This window comes from Catharus ustulatus, chromosome 5 (assembly GCF_009819885.2).
Source record: "Catharus ustulatus isolate bCatUst1 chromosome 5, bCatUst1.pri.v2, whole genome shotgun sequence".
Taxonomy (NCBI): domain Eukaryota; kingdom Metazoa; phylum Chordata; class Aves; order Passeriformes; family Turdidae; genus Catharus; species Catharus ustulatus.
The window spans coordinates 44,880,566-44,896,009 of NC_046225.1; the positions used below are offsets into that span (position 1 = coordinate 44,880,566).

The 15,444-nt window shown below is 39.9% G+C and overlaps 2 protein-coding genes across 29 annotated transcripts in view; one reads left to right on the top strand and one right to left on the bottom strand.

The window, feature by feature from the left end:
* Positions 1-4,401: 4,401 nt before the first annotated feature.
* LOC116996835 (general transcription factor IIE subunit 1-like) lies at positions 4,402-8,855 on the top strand. The gene is made up of 5 exons (XM_033060857.1): positions 4,402-4,487; positions 5,366-5,841; positions 7,107-7,308; positions 7,841-8,061; positions 8,450-8,855. The coding sequence occupies exons 1-5, from the start codon at positions 4,402-4,404 to the stop codon at positions 8,842-8,844; spliced, it is 1,380 nt and encodes a 459-aa protein (XP_032916748.1). The 3' UTR covers positions 8,845-8,855.
* Positions 8,856-11,583: 2,728 nt separating this feature from the next.
* The window catches only part of PCM1 (pericentriolar material 1), a 40,848-nt gene continuing 36,987 nt past the window's right edge, over positions 11,584-15,444 (bottom strand). For all 28 annotated transcript variants that reach the window (XM_033059865.2, XM_033059891.2, XM_033059889.2 and 25 more), the window contains 4 exons: positions 14,517-14,767; positions 14,183-14,275; positions 13,950-14,073; positions 11,584-12,795 (listed from right to left, as the gene is read on the bottom strand). In XM_033059865.2, the coding sequence (XP_032915756.1) occupies positions 12,770-12,795; positions 13,950-14,073; positions 14,183-14,275; positions 14,517-14,767 (494 nt within the window). In that variant the 3' untranslated portion in view covers positions 11,584-12,769. The remainder of the gene's footprint in view (positions 12,796-13,949; positions 14,074-14,182; positions 14,276-14,516; positions 14,768-15,444) is intronic.

Genomic DNA, 15,444 nt, shown 5'->3' on the forward strand with positions numbered 1-15,444 from the left:
GCCAAGTGACTTTGCCTATCCCTATCTCAAGCTCCCACTTTCAATAATGTCTGTGTTACACAACATCACAACAACATACCAGCACAAATCCTGCTTCCCACGCCTCTTGGTGCCAAGGCTACCTGCAGTCTGAAATACCTTTTCAGACCACACTTTCTTTTTTTCCTTTTTTTTTTTTTTGGCTTGGATCTGAATGTGCAGAGCTGAGTAAGCACCTCTGTCTGCTACATGGGGGTTAGCTGTCCTTGCCAAAGGAGTTGTCAGCCACAGCATGACAGGTGACAGCCATTTCCTGTTTCTGAAAGCAGTGTTACCAGCCACACCATCCCTCTCCTTAATTTAGAAAGCTGTTTTGTTGTCATCTGGTTCTACACTTCCGCATGCAGGCTGAGGGCTGTAACACGGATAACAGCACTGAGGTTACATGACACTTTCCCTGTTCAAACCACTGGGCAAGGAAACCCACAGAAACTGTTTTTTGTAAACATTTCCCACAGACTAAACCAAACAGGTAGCAGCAAGCAGTCTTGCTCCCCTGCTTTTTCTAGTGTAACATGACAACAAAGGAGCATGCTCAATAACTACTACATGGAATGAGATATAGCTCTTAAATTTTGCCCTGTGGACATTCTGTGTTTGCAGTTGAAGATTTATGCCAAATACACTTCTCAGCTCTGAGTATCCTCCAAGTGGATTCTTATTAATGGAAAAAAAAAAAAAAAAGAGCAATAGCAGAGTTTTTCCCACCATAAGGGATTAAACCAATCTCTGCTACTATAAATTGCAAGCAAGACCAGAGGTAATCTCAAGAGATTTTTTTTTATAGTCACCTCTTCTTGCAGTTTCTAAAAAGCAATCTCAAACCTTTGAAGTTTTTGCATCGAAATTCCTGCTTACAACTGTTAAAATATGAGTTTTTTTTCTTGGTATCTACCAATTCTCAGAGGCACTACCTTCTGTAGTGGCATTACTGATGCCAGTCCCACAGTCTGTCCTATGCAGACAAACACCCACACCTTGAGTCCTCAGTGGACCCACATGCCTGATAAGTCAGGGAGTCAGAAATCCAGCAACCAAGAGCAGTAACAAAAGCACAATACATGCTGCAACACGTACAGTGGAGATGTAAGTCGTGTCACTCCAAAACATTAACCTCACTGTGCATATATAAAAACAATTCTGAGAGAGGCACAGATTTGAGATGAAATATGATGATTGCAATCCTAATAGAATTCAGTATTTTAACACTGTACTGTACAATGTCTGGCAACCTTATTTCAACATTGTTTTTAAACAGAGAAATCTAATCCATAAAATAGTATCTATAACTTTGTCATCTAGAAAAATACAGTGAAAAATTGCCCTCTCTTTCCTTTTAAAGACAAAAGCCACCTAAAATGATTAATAAGTAAAAATATGGGAACTAGTAAACATTCCAGTTTTTCCTTTAAGATATTAAAATTTCCAGTTTGATTTGGTTCTGAAAGCTTCTAAACAAATTATGTAAATTACCTATCCTAAATACTTGGTTCACAACAACAACAAAAGGAGTTAATGATTATGTTACTTTTAGTCTTCTAAAATTATGCTAATGAAAATACTAATCAAAGATTGCAGTCACATTTTCAATCCTTGCCTCTTGTAGGTGGATTTCATTGAGCAATAAGATTTATAGCTTCATCATGACACAACGTATGTAAGGCTGAACTCATTCAGCTGCTAATCAAATGTGATTTGGGGATTCTTGCACCAGCTGGGTGATGATTAGGGCTTATCACAGATAGGTCTAGGAAAAGGCTGGGAAATACTTAAGCTTGTTTTGGAGTTGCTTTGAACTCTTAGGAAAGAAGCAATTTCTCTACAACATCAGCCTGAAGTTTTCTGCCTGTACAGAAGAGGTAATGATAAGATTTTAACTGATTTGTAAGTGATAGGGTTATTTGAAATCTGACAAAATCCTACCAAATCTTTCCGGTTTAATGCCTTTTAAATTGTGAAATGGGTACTTTGTCTTCTCAGTCAGCTCAAACAAAAAAAAAAAAAAAAAAAAAAGAGTTAATTAAGCAACTGGCTTCAGAGAAACCTTGCAAAACTGGCTTTATATGATGCCTCTTGAGTTGAAATCCTGCTTTTAATAGTTGCCTTCTGGCACAACAAGCAACTCTGTGTAGGTTTCCCATAGCAAAAAGGGGATCCTAAATGCGGTTTCTGCTTGTGGCTCCATATAAGCGATAAGCAGAAGGGCCCCTCAAACATCTAAGTTATTGAATAATTTTAAAAATAATTAATGCAACAAGAAGGTAGCTCCTCCCCTCATAATAATAAATACTTTAGAAGCAGAAAAAGTGCAAAGTTAAGCTCTGACTTCTAGAATATCTTGTCCACCCATGCTATCAGCTGAGAGAAATGCTACTTGAGTAGCAGAATACCTGTCTCCTTAACACAGACTGTAACTCAGCTGTAGAGCAGATTTCTGTCTAAAGCCCTTCTTGCTACACACTTCCTACTCCTTTCCTTGGTAAGGGTGGTCTCTAGCTCCTCTCAAAAGAGAATTGCTGCCTAGCAACTGAAAACTCCCCAATGACTTCTGAAAATAAGTAGTCTTTATGAACTGTGGGATTTCAAACTGGGTGATTACATGATGTTAAATATAACAGCATGGTAGAAAAAAACTTCCCCCTGATTTTATTTTAAACAATTTTTATTATAAAACACATCCACTTTTGATTCTTTTGTAGCCTAAAGGAAGATTTCTTGAGGAGGGTGTTTTATCCATAAGTGTCTCTTACTCAGGTCAAATTCAGTCATTTCTGTAAAAGAAAGCCATTTCCTTCTATTGAACCAAAGGCTTGCAGATTTAAAATTCCCCTGTAAATGGACAGTAGGTTCTATGGATTTGTTTTTGAAAAAACCTGCTCACTTGTATCCCCGAACGAGTTAATGATGTTTAAACTATGTGTTTAGGTACGGCAGGGGGGAAGGTTAGGCTCTGTTGTATGAGTGTGGTGGGGTTTCCCGAAGTTTGTGGGGTTTCTGTGTGTTTGGTTGTTTTTTTTCTTTCCATGACTATTTTATATGGTTGTAAGACTGTACCTGACAAGCTTTCAACATCAAAGTGCTCAGAAACACTTCAGAGTAGTGCTTGCTTTAGAGATGAAAGTACACAGTGCCAGTCTGAGATGAGGAGTCATCCAGAGAATTGATAGGTCAGCAAAGACTCCTGCTTACAGTTCAGGTCCTACTTCTTCCCTAATGATTTTGCCTACTCATCACACTCCCTTTGAAATAATTTCATTCTGTATTTGACTTAGGGTAAGAAAAAAGAGTCGTGAGAGCTATACCTAGTACAAGTCCTTTAAGTGTCTGCATTCTGCTGACATATTTGCCAAGAACTTGATGTATAAACAGTCTTATTCCATATTTCCACAATCCAGCTGGAGGTCATATGACGCTAACCCACACAGAGGGCACCCAGCGCTTTCTGAGATGTATCCCAGACCAATGTACATGAGGTAACACTGCCAATACGGAAGCTGGGGCTGCCCTCGGTGCTCCTCAGCAGGGCTGGGCTGGGTTACAGAATTCCCTGATGGCTGCTTTCCTTTGGGCCTGTCCTAGAGGCTGCAGTGCCTCCATTCTATGGACTCTGCCCAGTGTGGGAGGAAAAGGCTTAGGGCTCTCCAGAGTGCTTCCCTGAGGAAACTCAAAGCCATGCTAATCTTCTCTGGAACTGGCTGAGAACATTGTCTACCCTTTCCTTACTGCTAACTATAAAGCACTGCACAGAAAAAAGTTCAGAATTAGGCAGGTCAGAAAGAGAAGCACAAATTAGCAAATTTTTCTGTGGATTAAATTTGTTAAGCCTCTTTTGAGGATTAGGGCAAAGAAGAAGTGATAGAGCATAAAAATAATAATAACAACAAAAACAATGACTTTTAAAAAGTGCTTATTCATGAAGGCTTTTGTCAAAAAGCACAGAAGTGCTGCTCTTAGTCTGAGAAAGATTGTCAAGGAATAGACTGACATTGCCAAAACTTCACTCCTTACTGCTGTTAACTCTCTTGGAACAGAAGAATTTAGGTTCGGAAGAGGATCTGGAGACCATCTGGTCCCTTGCTCAGGGCAAAACAACTCTCAAAGCCATGTCAGTCTGCTCCAGCTCTTTTCCTGTTGAAGTACAGAGACTCCTTCCTGGACAGCCCATTCCAGTGTTCTCTCACTTTTCCTGTAGGAAATTTAGGTCAGTGTGGTGCTATCACCTTTAGGGTTTCCAGACTCAGACCAGCAGGTTTCCATTGCCTTTGTTTTCTATAAGGTGCACTGTGTGAAGTGCAAATTTAATTATGGCCCAAGTACTAGGCTAGTGCAAGTGGTTTTGTTTGTTTAACCAGGAATTCTGATATGAGTTCCCTGGAAGCTCTGATAGCAGTATGCAGTTACCTGGGCTGGAGCTTTACCACCCTCTGCAGTGGGCGCCAGGGCTGGATGTAGTGTGCCATAACATGTCATCCTCTACCAGCTCCTGAGCCAGTGGCTACACCAGCACTCTGTGCATTGCATGCAAATCTGGCTAGAGGTGGCAATGTCAAATACTACTGTAGGATTTTAACATGCCTCAAAGAAGGGAGTTGGGATGTAGCTTTGTTGAAACATACCTTATTGTTTTTTCTTCTCCTTCCTTACAAATGAGAAATGGTTAGGAAGTTGGGCTGATTAAAATTAGTAACATTCTTGTTAATGACATTAGGAATATGGCCAGAAGTCCTACTTCTTGAGGAGAAGAGCATCAAGAGAGAAAATGTGCTACCCCAAATATCCTATACTGAGGGCAGATAATTTGGAGCATCCTGCACCCCAGCTTTGCAAGATCTTTTGATCACAGCAGAAATATCAGAAAGCACATGTGAACATGTGCTCAAATGCCTCTTGTGACTTTGCCACTAAGGCAGATAAAATTTCAACTAAGATTTATAGTACTGAACTTTATTTTTGAAGGCTTTACTTTCACTTCTGCTCTTATCTGGCTGGCTGTGAATGCAAGCAGGCAGACCTAGACATGCAAATTAAATGTGCTGTCTTCTGGGAGGATTATGAACTTTCTGTAATGCGTTTTCCTAGATATTGTCTGTTGATTTTTACATGAGGATATTAATATTTCAGGTGTAACCATTATACTTCAAGATTAGATAATTTCTGATACCTATTAATACCTTCCCCATCCCCCAATGCAGTTTAAGGATTTTGCATTCCTCCATTCAGTGAAGACTGTTGCAGAAGGGCAGCACAGCAATGACCTCTTTTACACCTGCCTGTGAGGGGTAAGAAAGGTTTGCTGCAGCTCACCTCCCCTCTCTTTGTTGTACAGCACTTCTCCACTGGCAGTGGTTCAGCTCCTGATGGAGCAAAACGCTCCCAGCGAGGTGCCAGCAGCCCTAAAGCGCCTGGCCAAATACATAGTGCGTGGTTTCTATGGTGTGGAGTGTTCCCTGGCCCTGGATGTGCTGATCCGCTACCCCTGCGTGAAAGAAGATGACTTGTTACAGCTGCTAAAGTATGAGCGTAAGCAGCTGCGCACTGTCCTCAACACGCTTAAGGTGGACAAGCTGGTGAAGCTGCGGATGCGAGTTGAAACGGGGCCTAATGGGAAGAGTACGAGGCACAATTACTATTACATCAATTACAAGGTGCTGGTGGATGTGGTAAAATACAAACTGGATCATATGCGCCGGAAAATAGAAGCGGATGAGCGGGATTCAACCACCAGATCCTCTTTTAAATGTCCATCTTGCTCTAGCACGTACACGGACCTTGAAGTCAATCAGCTCTTTGATGCATTTACAGGTGTGCTATTTATATTGCTTATTTGCTGTTATTGTAAAGAATAACCCTGATAGTACAAAACTGTTTCATAAGCAAACTTTGCAGTAAAAGCATGTTTGTTAGAATATGCTTCTTGTTTGCTGGTGGACAAGGGGCTGGAACAGGGAGGTGCGGGTAAGAGAAGTGCTGCCTCTATAGAACAGGCAAAACAAAAGCAAGATTAATCTTGAATGTATGAGCTGAGGTTGAGAATCTGACTCCAGGCCTCAGTTTTACTTTGAACGTGGTTGAGTGATCTTCACTCATCCAAGTCTTGTGAGTCTCACTTCCTCATGTGGAAATATGAACACAGTACTGTCTTTACTCTGTTTTGAATCTCTTGGGTAATCCATTTGTGTGGTCAGCCCTTCTGACAGACAAGATGGGTAAAACTGTTTGCAGTCACTTACTGTAATAATCTTGCAGCTCAGTGGCATCAGAGCAGAGCTGTTCTCTCACTCTGGGGCTGGGAAGTTCAGGCTCCTCATGGGTCAACACAACACATCCATAGCAGAAGTGGTGTCAGAGCTTGTGGACTTTTCTTGTCTAAAATCAAAGTAACTAAAAAGAGTATTATTTCAAAATTAATCAAAATGGCATCATAGTGCAATATATTACTCAGAGCACAGCTACTGTGCTGACATCTGGGTCATGGGATCTGCAAAGGAGGCCACAGCTAGGCAGAATGAGCTTTATATATGACTAACCTGGAATTCCAAAGGTGAAATTTGTGTTCTGCCAGTTAGCAAAATCATCCCTTTCTTCCAAATGATGGGACTCTGTCAAGTTACTGAAATGCAAACATTGAGGCTGGTGATATATTTTCACAGAATAGGCTTGAAGTTTTGTTTGTTTTTGTGAAGGCATAAATATGGGGTTTTAGCATATGCCTTGACTCTGACTCTGGAACAACTAAAACCAGATGCTACTTATGCTTGAAAATATATTTTCTTACATTAAGAACTGAGAAGACGAGGCTGGAGAATAAAAAAAAAATAAACTGATTACAATACATGTCTATCCAGTTTAACTTCCTCTCCTGAGACATTTCTCACTTGCATAACAAGCATAAAATACCACTCTGTTTCAAGTCTGCCTGTAGAATTGAGTTCCCCTAGTTAATCTGAACAAATGGATAAAGTCAGAACGTCTGGGTAAGTATCCAGGCTGCCCACTGCTTAACAAGGTACTACTGATCTTTTTGCATTCTATGAACATGAGCATTCTCACTTTGGAAAATGTTGCAGAGACTTTCCGCTGCACTTACTGCAACACTGAAGTAGAGGAAGATGGCTCAGGGCTTCCGAAGCACGACGCTCGAACCTTGCTGGCAAAGTTCAATGAGCAGATTGAGCCTATCTTTGTGCTGCTGCGTGAGACTGAAGATATTGTGCTGCCCTATGACTTGCTGGAGCCTCAGCCAACAGAAATACCAGAATTATCAGAAAGGTATGAACATCACCCTAGAACTTCTGTTCAATGCAAATCCCCCCAAAACTTTACAGCTGTAAAATCTTTGAAATACTGAACTTGCAGCCTACGTACTCCATTCTGTTTTGTTCAGTAGTCTGCTGTTTAATGAGGAAGTCTGTAATATCTAAGGCATCCTAAATTATTGCTATACCTTTTTAGTTTTTTGATTTTTATAAGTAATTTATTTCCCAGATTACTCCTTCAGGTAATGTTCATAGCCCTTTCTATAAGAAAGTAAACTTTTCTCTACCAAGTGTGCTTCATCCGGAGATGCACTACTGAAAAGACCTTGCAAAAACCAATGGCTCAGAACCGCTTGCCTCTGAGAGAGGTAAAAGGGAACGTAAATTATTAGAGCACTTTTTAAAGCTAGTCTGCTGACAAAACATGTTTTTGGGGTTGGTTTGTTTGTTTGTGATTGTTGTTGTTTGTTTTTTTTAATGGGAACTGGAAGGGGTTCTTGCCTGAATTCTACCTCTTCAAAATTGTACATCTCATTTGGCTTCAGTCTGACATTGGGCTCAAGTGTGCTGGAATCCTGCAGCCGCCTTGAAAAATGGACACACAGAAGTTCTGCTTTTGGCCTTACATACACCCAAAACTTTAATATTGATGTCCAAGACTCAAAGCATGAGAAGAAAAGAAGAGAAAAAGCACCTGAAAAGCAACCTATCTGGTTGTCACAGAGCACTGTGGAAGGAGCAGCAACAGCCACCAACAATAGTGTTGGTAAGTTTAGTGAATTCACAAATTATTTCAGCAGCCTTAGTGCAGTTAAGTACAGCTTTCCCACTGAAAATGTAGTGAGCTTGGTTTAGAAGGTAGTGTTTCAATTCTGTGTTAGTGATTATCAGACCTTAGTTTCCAAAATCTAGTTTTAAGATTGAGGTTATATTCCTAATGCCAGAGGTCAGGTGGGTCCTGAAACTTCTGACTTTAGCCATGCACTAATTTTAGTGGTAATTTTTACAGTGGAAAGCTCTCAGAAATGTCTGTACTTTCAAGAGAATTCTAGTGTGGGTAAAAGAGATCCAGAGTTGAAAATAATAATCTATATGGGATGCCTGTGGTAACTGTGAACAATTGATCCCTCTAACACTTAATATTTGTGTATTAGGAGTAAATGGTTCTGAAGAAACTGAAGAAAATGTTAAAGAAACTGTCACTGATAATGAAATAATCAAGACTCTTCTGATCCATGAATCCAAGCCATCATCTAGCATAGACCAGGCTCCTATTGTCAAAAGCAGACCCCATGGATCACACAGTGATAACAGTGAGTTTGAAGAAGATGCCAAGCACTCAAGAGGAGCAGGAATCGAAGTAGCTGGCAGCAACTTTGAACAAGAGGAGGAACAGGAAACTCTGGGTCCTATTTTAATGGTAGCTGGCCAGCCCTATTCATATGGCGAAATTAGTGAAAACCCAGAGCTTGTATCTCTCATGACAAATGAAGAGAGAGATGCTTATATAAAAGTAGGACAAGAAATGTTCCAGTCTGTCTTTGAGTAACTACTACTGTAGGAATATCCAACCTTGTGTAGAATGGATTAAGGCTTCTGACATGTTCTTCAAAGTTTACCACTGAAGGGTTTTGTATGAACTTGCTCTTAAGCAAGATGCTAATCCTTTAGTAGGCAACTACAGTTCAATTATTATCACTGCAGCCACAGCAAGTGTTATTTGTTGTTGTAATGCTTAGACTTTGTGGATGATGTAATTAGTTTTGCAGCATGAATCATTTCAGGATACATTTGGATCTGATTAAAATAACATTTGAAAAGCAGTGATTGCAATCTAGAGTAAGAAATAATTATTCTACCTTCCTCCCAGAAATAAGTTACTTCCAGTAGTGTAAAGGAGTCCAAATCCAGTATGACTTGGATCCATACACATGCTCCATTGGTTCATTAGGTCACTCACTGTACAACAGTAAAGGACAGATGTCCCACAGCAACCTCCTCCTAAGGGAAGAGCCAGCAACTCTGGCCTCTGACCTTTCATCCTAAGGGTAATTTTTCCAATTCTTTGTACTCAGGGCATTACAGAACCACCATGAGTGGTGAACTGGGGGAGTATTGGACAGTAAAATGTAACATTTAATTCTGGTCCAGATCAGTAAGGGAGCAAGCAATGTCTCAAGCACAAGACTCTGCTTTTCCCATCTCACTCCCACACTCCCCTGTGTTCCTTTTAAGTACAAAGCAAATTCTGCTTGAAATTAACCTACATGGACTAGAAGGACTGGCATTAGGCGCGAGTTTAATTTCAGCAGTTCCATTACTTGAGCAAGAGCTAATGAAAGCAGACTAGAAAGGCACAAAGCAAAACACAGGAGGTTCCCTCTGGTTGTCAAGAAACACTTTGCTGTAAAGGTGGCAAACACTGGCAGAGGTTGCTCAGAGAGAGGTGGTAGTCTCCCACCAGGAACATACTCAACAGCCACTTGGGCAAACAGCTCTGAGTTGCCCTGCTGGCACAAGATGACCTTGAGAGGTCCCTGTTGACCATTCCATGACAAAACAGTAGAGAGAAGGTATGACCAAAGAAACACCCTTTCACTGCATTTTTCATGTACACATACTGTTGGTTTTGACAGGTACAGTATTTTCACGAATACAAGCTGCAGCAATTTGACAAAAATTTTGGTGGAAACCTGGAAGTGCGGCTAATACTCGGGGGCGGCTAATATGTGAATAATTTTCTGACATTTACAACCCCAGATGTGCCAGCCAGGGCGCCAAGCCAAGCACCTGCCAGCAAAAGCCGGCATTTCGCAATTGTTACAAAGTGTTACTCTGTTGCCTTGGCTTCCTGCAGGCAGCACCGGCGGCGGGGAGAGAGGCGGGAGAGCTCTCTCCTTCCCTCCTCTGCTGCAGCCCGGGGGAGAGACGGGGGGGCCCCGCGCCGCCATTGCCGCGGCTCGGGGAGGAGGGGGGGGGCTCTGCCCCTGCCCTCCGCTGCCGTGGCGGGAGCAGGGGGCGCTCCATGCCCGGCTGGCGCCGCAGCGGGAGCGGGGCCGGGGTGAGCAAACCCAGAGGTGGCGGCCAGCCCCGAGCGGCACCACCGAGCTGGGCCACCTGGCCCCGTCAGCAGCCCCTAGGGGGCCGAGCCGAGCCGAGCCAGTAAACCCCCCGCCATGCCGTGGTTCTGTTAGTATTTGGCAACTTTGTTGCACGCGGGTCCTCGCTGCGAACGACAGAGCGGCTTGTATTCAGGTGCGGCTTATTTATGGACAAAGAACAAAATATTTGCCAACACCCAGAGATGTGGCTTATACTCAGTGCGGCTTGTATTCGTGAATTTACTGTAATTTTCTTTTCAGTAGCTCATATGGGGCTGTTTTGAATCTGAAGATAAGTGTCAATAACACAGAGATGTTTTCATTATTGCTGAGCAGCACTTGCACAGAGTCCTGACTTTCCTGCTCCTCACCCCATGCCCCCAGTGAGAAGGCTGGGGCTGCAGTTAGGAGGGGACACTGCCAGGGACAGCTGCCCCACACTGACCAAAGAGTTATTCCCCACCATAGGGCATCAGGCTCAGCATATAGAGCTCAAAGAAGGAAAAGGGGACAGCTGGAGCAATGGCATTTGTCTTCCCAAGTCCTTATTATGCATGATGGAGCCCTGTTTTCCTGGAGATGGCTAAACACCTGCTTGCGATTTTGCTTTGCTTGCATGTGTAGCTTTTGCTTTACCTATTAATCTTTCTTTCAACTATGAATTCTTTCTGTTTTCACTCTTCCACTTCTCTCTGATCCCAGTGGTTGACAAGTAAGCAACCAGCTGCTTGGTGCTCAGTTGCTGGCTAGGGTTAAATCCACCATTCCAGTACAAGAATTCAGAAATGGGGTGTGCTTAGGTTCTTTCTTGAGCTTAGAATTTAATGATTAAACATATAAACTAGCCTTATTTGAAATCTGCACACATAATATCACTCTACTTTATAAAAAATATCCTATTTTAGGTCTGAGTGATTCTTGGGCTAAATTAGTAATTAGAACTTTGATTGTTTCAGTTTCCTAGGTTTGCCTTTGTCACAATGTATTTCTTTGGTCCTCAAAATGGTAAAACTTTTTCTGTGTACAGTAGTACCACCAGTTTATAAACCTGCAGAGTAACTAAACTATCTTCAAACCTTTTGCAAATCTATTTTCATCCTTGGGCATGAGAGGCATGTGATCATAATGTGCCAATTCAAAATTCATTCATAAAACCTAGAGATACTCCAAACAAACTAGAAAAAAAATCACAGAAGAATTACATTCTCATTTTATTTAAGCTTCAAGCATATTTAGGCTTCACCATCACTATACTGTCTCCCACAGTATATAGCCATATTATCATACTAACCTCAAAAGCAACACAATCCTGAATTAAAGATGATCAGTGCCTTTTAACTACTTTCAGAAAAGCCTTGTGTTTAAGGTAAACAGGATCTTTATAATGCAGCAGGTCTGCTGAATAAGCTTCTTGTAGCTCAGTTTAATGACTTGGTGTTATTAGCAACTCTGACCTGAAAAATGGAACTAAGTTTTCCAATCTACTTTTCTGTAATTCTAATTCCACCTTTACCATGAGACTCTAGGAGGTGCTGACTTCAACTGTTTTTTAAAAACATTAATTGTAGTTTCCTAAATTTCATTACCAAGTCAAACAATTTAGAACAGATTCTCCAGACCTTTAATTGCAGCAATTTTAAGTGTTAGCTATGAAAAAATACTAACATTTTCAGACAGGTTTAATCCTTTGAACATCAAAAGGATTCAGCAAAAGCAGAAAAAATACAGCTGGTTTCTGCAGTTAACTACAAACCTAGGGTATTCAACTTCATCTCAGATAAATGTAATGATAGAAAGGAAATCCACAGGCCATGAACAGGAACGTTTTATAACAGACAACCTATACTCTAGGCTATAAAGACAACATGTAGGTATGTACTGTATCTATACCTTATATTTTGCGATGATGAACGAAACTTAGCGAATTTCTTGTCCCAGGAAAATTAGCAGTGTTTCTTGTAAGAGAAGAGCAAACTGCTAGAAGCATGCCAACAAGTCAATTAACTTCTGGCAACAAACTCAGCATACCAGTTTGTAAGCCAAAGAAAATTTTTCAAAAGAGAATATTTACAGACAAGTCCAAACTTTATTTAAAACTACCATTGTGAACAATTTTAAAATTACCAAACAAGTCACAATAAAAAATAAAAAATTAAGACAGAAAAAGAACACTGCAGCAAAACTGAAGAGACGTGGATTCAGTTCCAGCTGTTTAAACTGCCACAGGCAGAAGATCACATACCTATCCTAAGAGGCAGTGTGTTAAAAATTTTACATTTTTATACACTTCCAGAATTCTGGGAAATTAGTGCTGATCTTCCATATGCATTTGTATACATAGAGTTTATAAATGCAGACATCTTCGGATAATTCTTATGCATTTTGAGCTCCAAAAGTTTCTGTAAAATAAGAATAAAATCATAGTCTAACATCTACAAGGCATCAAACATCTTATGACCACATTTCAACTGCTATTTCATTCTCACAAGCATTTTCAGCCATGGCTTACTTGAACAGCTACAGCCATTATCCCATACACAGTTTAAGAATGGCTTAGAGCTAGCTACAACTTTAGTATGGCATGGCATTCCTGGTCAGACTGTTCCCACAGTAGGCCTAGGCATAAGCATCCACCAAATGGGCACAACAGGCTTGTGCTGGCAGAGCTGTGACAAGCAGAATGCTGACAGGTAGTGACTGAAATGGAAGGAAAGATGCACCTTCCCTCACACTTTGTTCTGGGAAAAAATCTATGCAAATCACTGCAAATGCATTAAATCAGCTTATACTATTTGAGGAATTGGAAGGAGGCAAACTAGCAGAAAACTGCTACTATCAGAATACCCAGTTCATGCCTTTATATATGCCATTACTGTACACTCCACTGGAGAATTATACCCCTAACAATAAAATAGAAGTCTTTAATACTGTAATTTTGTCACAATATTATAGAAAAAAACAACAATATTTTCTTCCCTGACCTGCATTAAGATTTTGTATCTGCATAAAAAATATTTCATGAAATTGAAAAAATGTATTGCTACCATACATAGTGGAACTATTTTCTACCACATCGTACACTTCATATAAAAAAATAATTTCCTTCTCCCTGAGGAGATATTTTACTATTCTGAAAAGTCTCTCGAATGTTTCTATCACAAAAGCACTGAGCAGTCTGCCAGGAAATTATACTGAGTGCCATTAAATCAGATAATAGCAATTATAATTTACAGTATTATTAAACCCAAGCTTGTGTAACAAGAAACAAAAATACTACTTCGGATAAGTTTCAAACCCATTATGTTGCGACATACACTTTAAGTATGTTAATTTTTATGACTTTATCAGACACAGAATCTAAAGAAGTATATAGAAGGGAGATGGACAGCAAGATAAAACCCCTTCATATCAATGCATCATTTTCAAATGCATGATAATAAAACCCAATATTTTTACAGCACCACAATAACTGCTTACTTCAATCAGTGATACTTAAATTCTAGCATTCCAGAGTGTTTTCCCAATATGTGTGCAGAATATAGAAAATAATTACCAGGTTCCTTCAATGTTTGGCCATCTCCTGCTAATTCTTGATCTTGAGCTCCACTTCCACCCAGTAATTCATCAGACAAGCTCTTGGTTTGGGCCTCTGTTTTCATCTTCTTCATTAATTCTGCCTTTGTAACAGAAACAGTAAATCTCAAAATTCTGGGTAATTTTTACTGATGGTAACACATTTAGGGTATGCACTTCTGAACAACAATCCCACAAATAATAGCAAAATACCTCTGAATACACAGCAAGTTTGAGGGGCAGGTCTTCAACTTTCACAAAGTCATCTTCATCAGATTTTTGACTTACATTTCCAGAACCAGGTTCCTGTTAATAAAAACTGTGGTTATTCAAGAAGTGCTATTTTGTTTTCTTTTCACTCCAAAACTATTAAAGTACATAAAAAAACTCAATGTGCATAACAAATCTGCAGATGGAAACAAAAAAGAAAAAAAAAAAACCCAAACAAATTTGCAGATGGAAAAAAAGACTGCAAATGAGAAATAACGCTGAAATAGAAAAAAGCTTATAGTTTTTCTTGGATGCATCTTAACTGAAATATACACACATATTCGTTTACTAGCACAGGTGACTCTGTATCAGGACTGCCAGCCATGGAACTTTCAGAACTTGCACCAGATTTGTTTTCTGCGCATGTGGTATCCTGTGTTGGAGTTTCATTCACTGCTAAAGATGAGCTTGATCCTTCTGTTTTCACAGTGGCTGTTATAAAGGACTCTGAGGTATTGACTGTTAAAGCTGGTGTATTCTCTATGACACTGAGGTAATGAGGCACAACTGCAGCCACATCTTGTCCACCTAAAACCACAGAATTGTATTTTAACTAGGCAGATAATAGTAAAATATTCTGAACATATAAAAATGCAGATTATTATTATTTTAAAAATTATGATCCTAAGCTACAAATGAGCATTAAAAGTGAATTATAGTCTCTTCGACCAACACAAAGCTGACTGAAGTAAAATATCATTTATTTGTACCCTTACACACTTAAGTATAAACAATTTATCCCATGAGAGTATGTGATTTGATTTCTGACTCAAAGTTTTAAAAAACCCACAAAAAAACCCTTCCAGAACTAAGTGACCTACTATAAAATATTCATTCTAGGTATGAGGAGATATAATACAGAACAGTAAATTCCTCAATATTTTGCCACTCTAATACTGATTTTTAGTCTACAAAAGAGGCCAAAAACAAAACTAGTGTTTGCAACAGAAAAACACAGGGAAGGTGGTAGTAACAACACTTACACTAGAAATAACATTCATACAACCCAGTATTTCCTTCTTCTGATGGAAAACAATTTCTTCCCTCTTAATCAGTTACATTACTCACAGAAAAGAAATTTGAAGTAATTTCAATAACTAGTAAATGGTAATAGCACAAAAAACAAGTACAAATCTAAACATTAAAACACTGTAACACATTAATTCTGATACAGTTGTGTGTGTGCCAAGAGCTGCAACAATCAG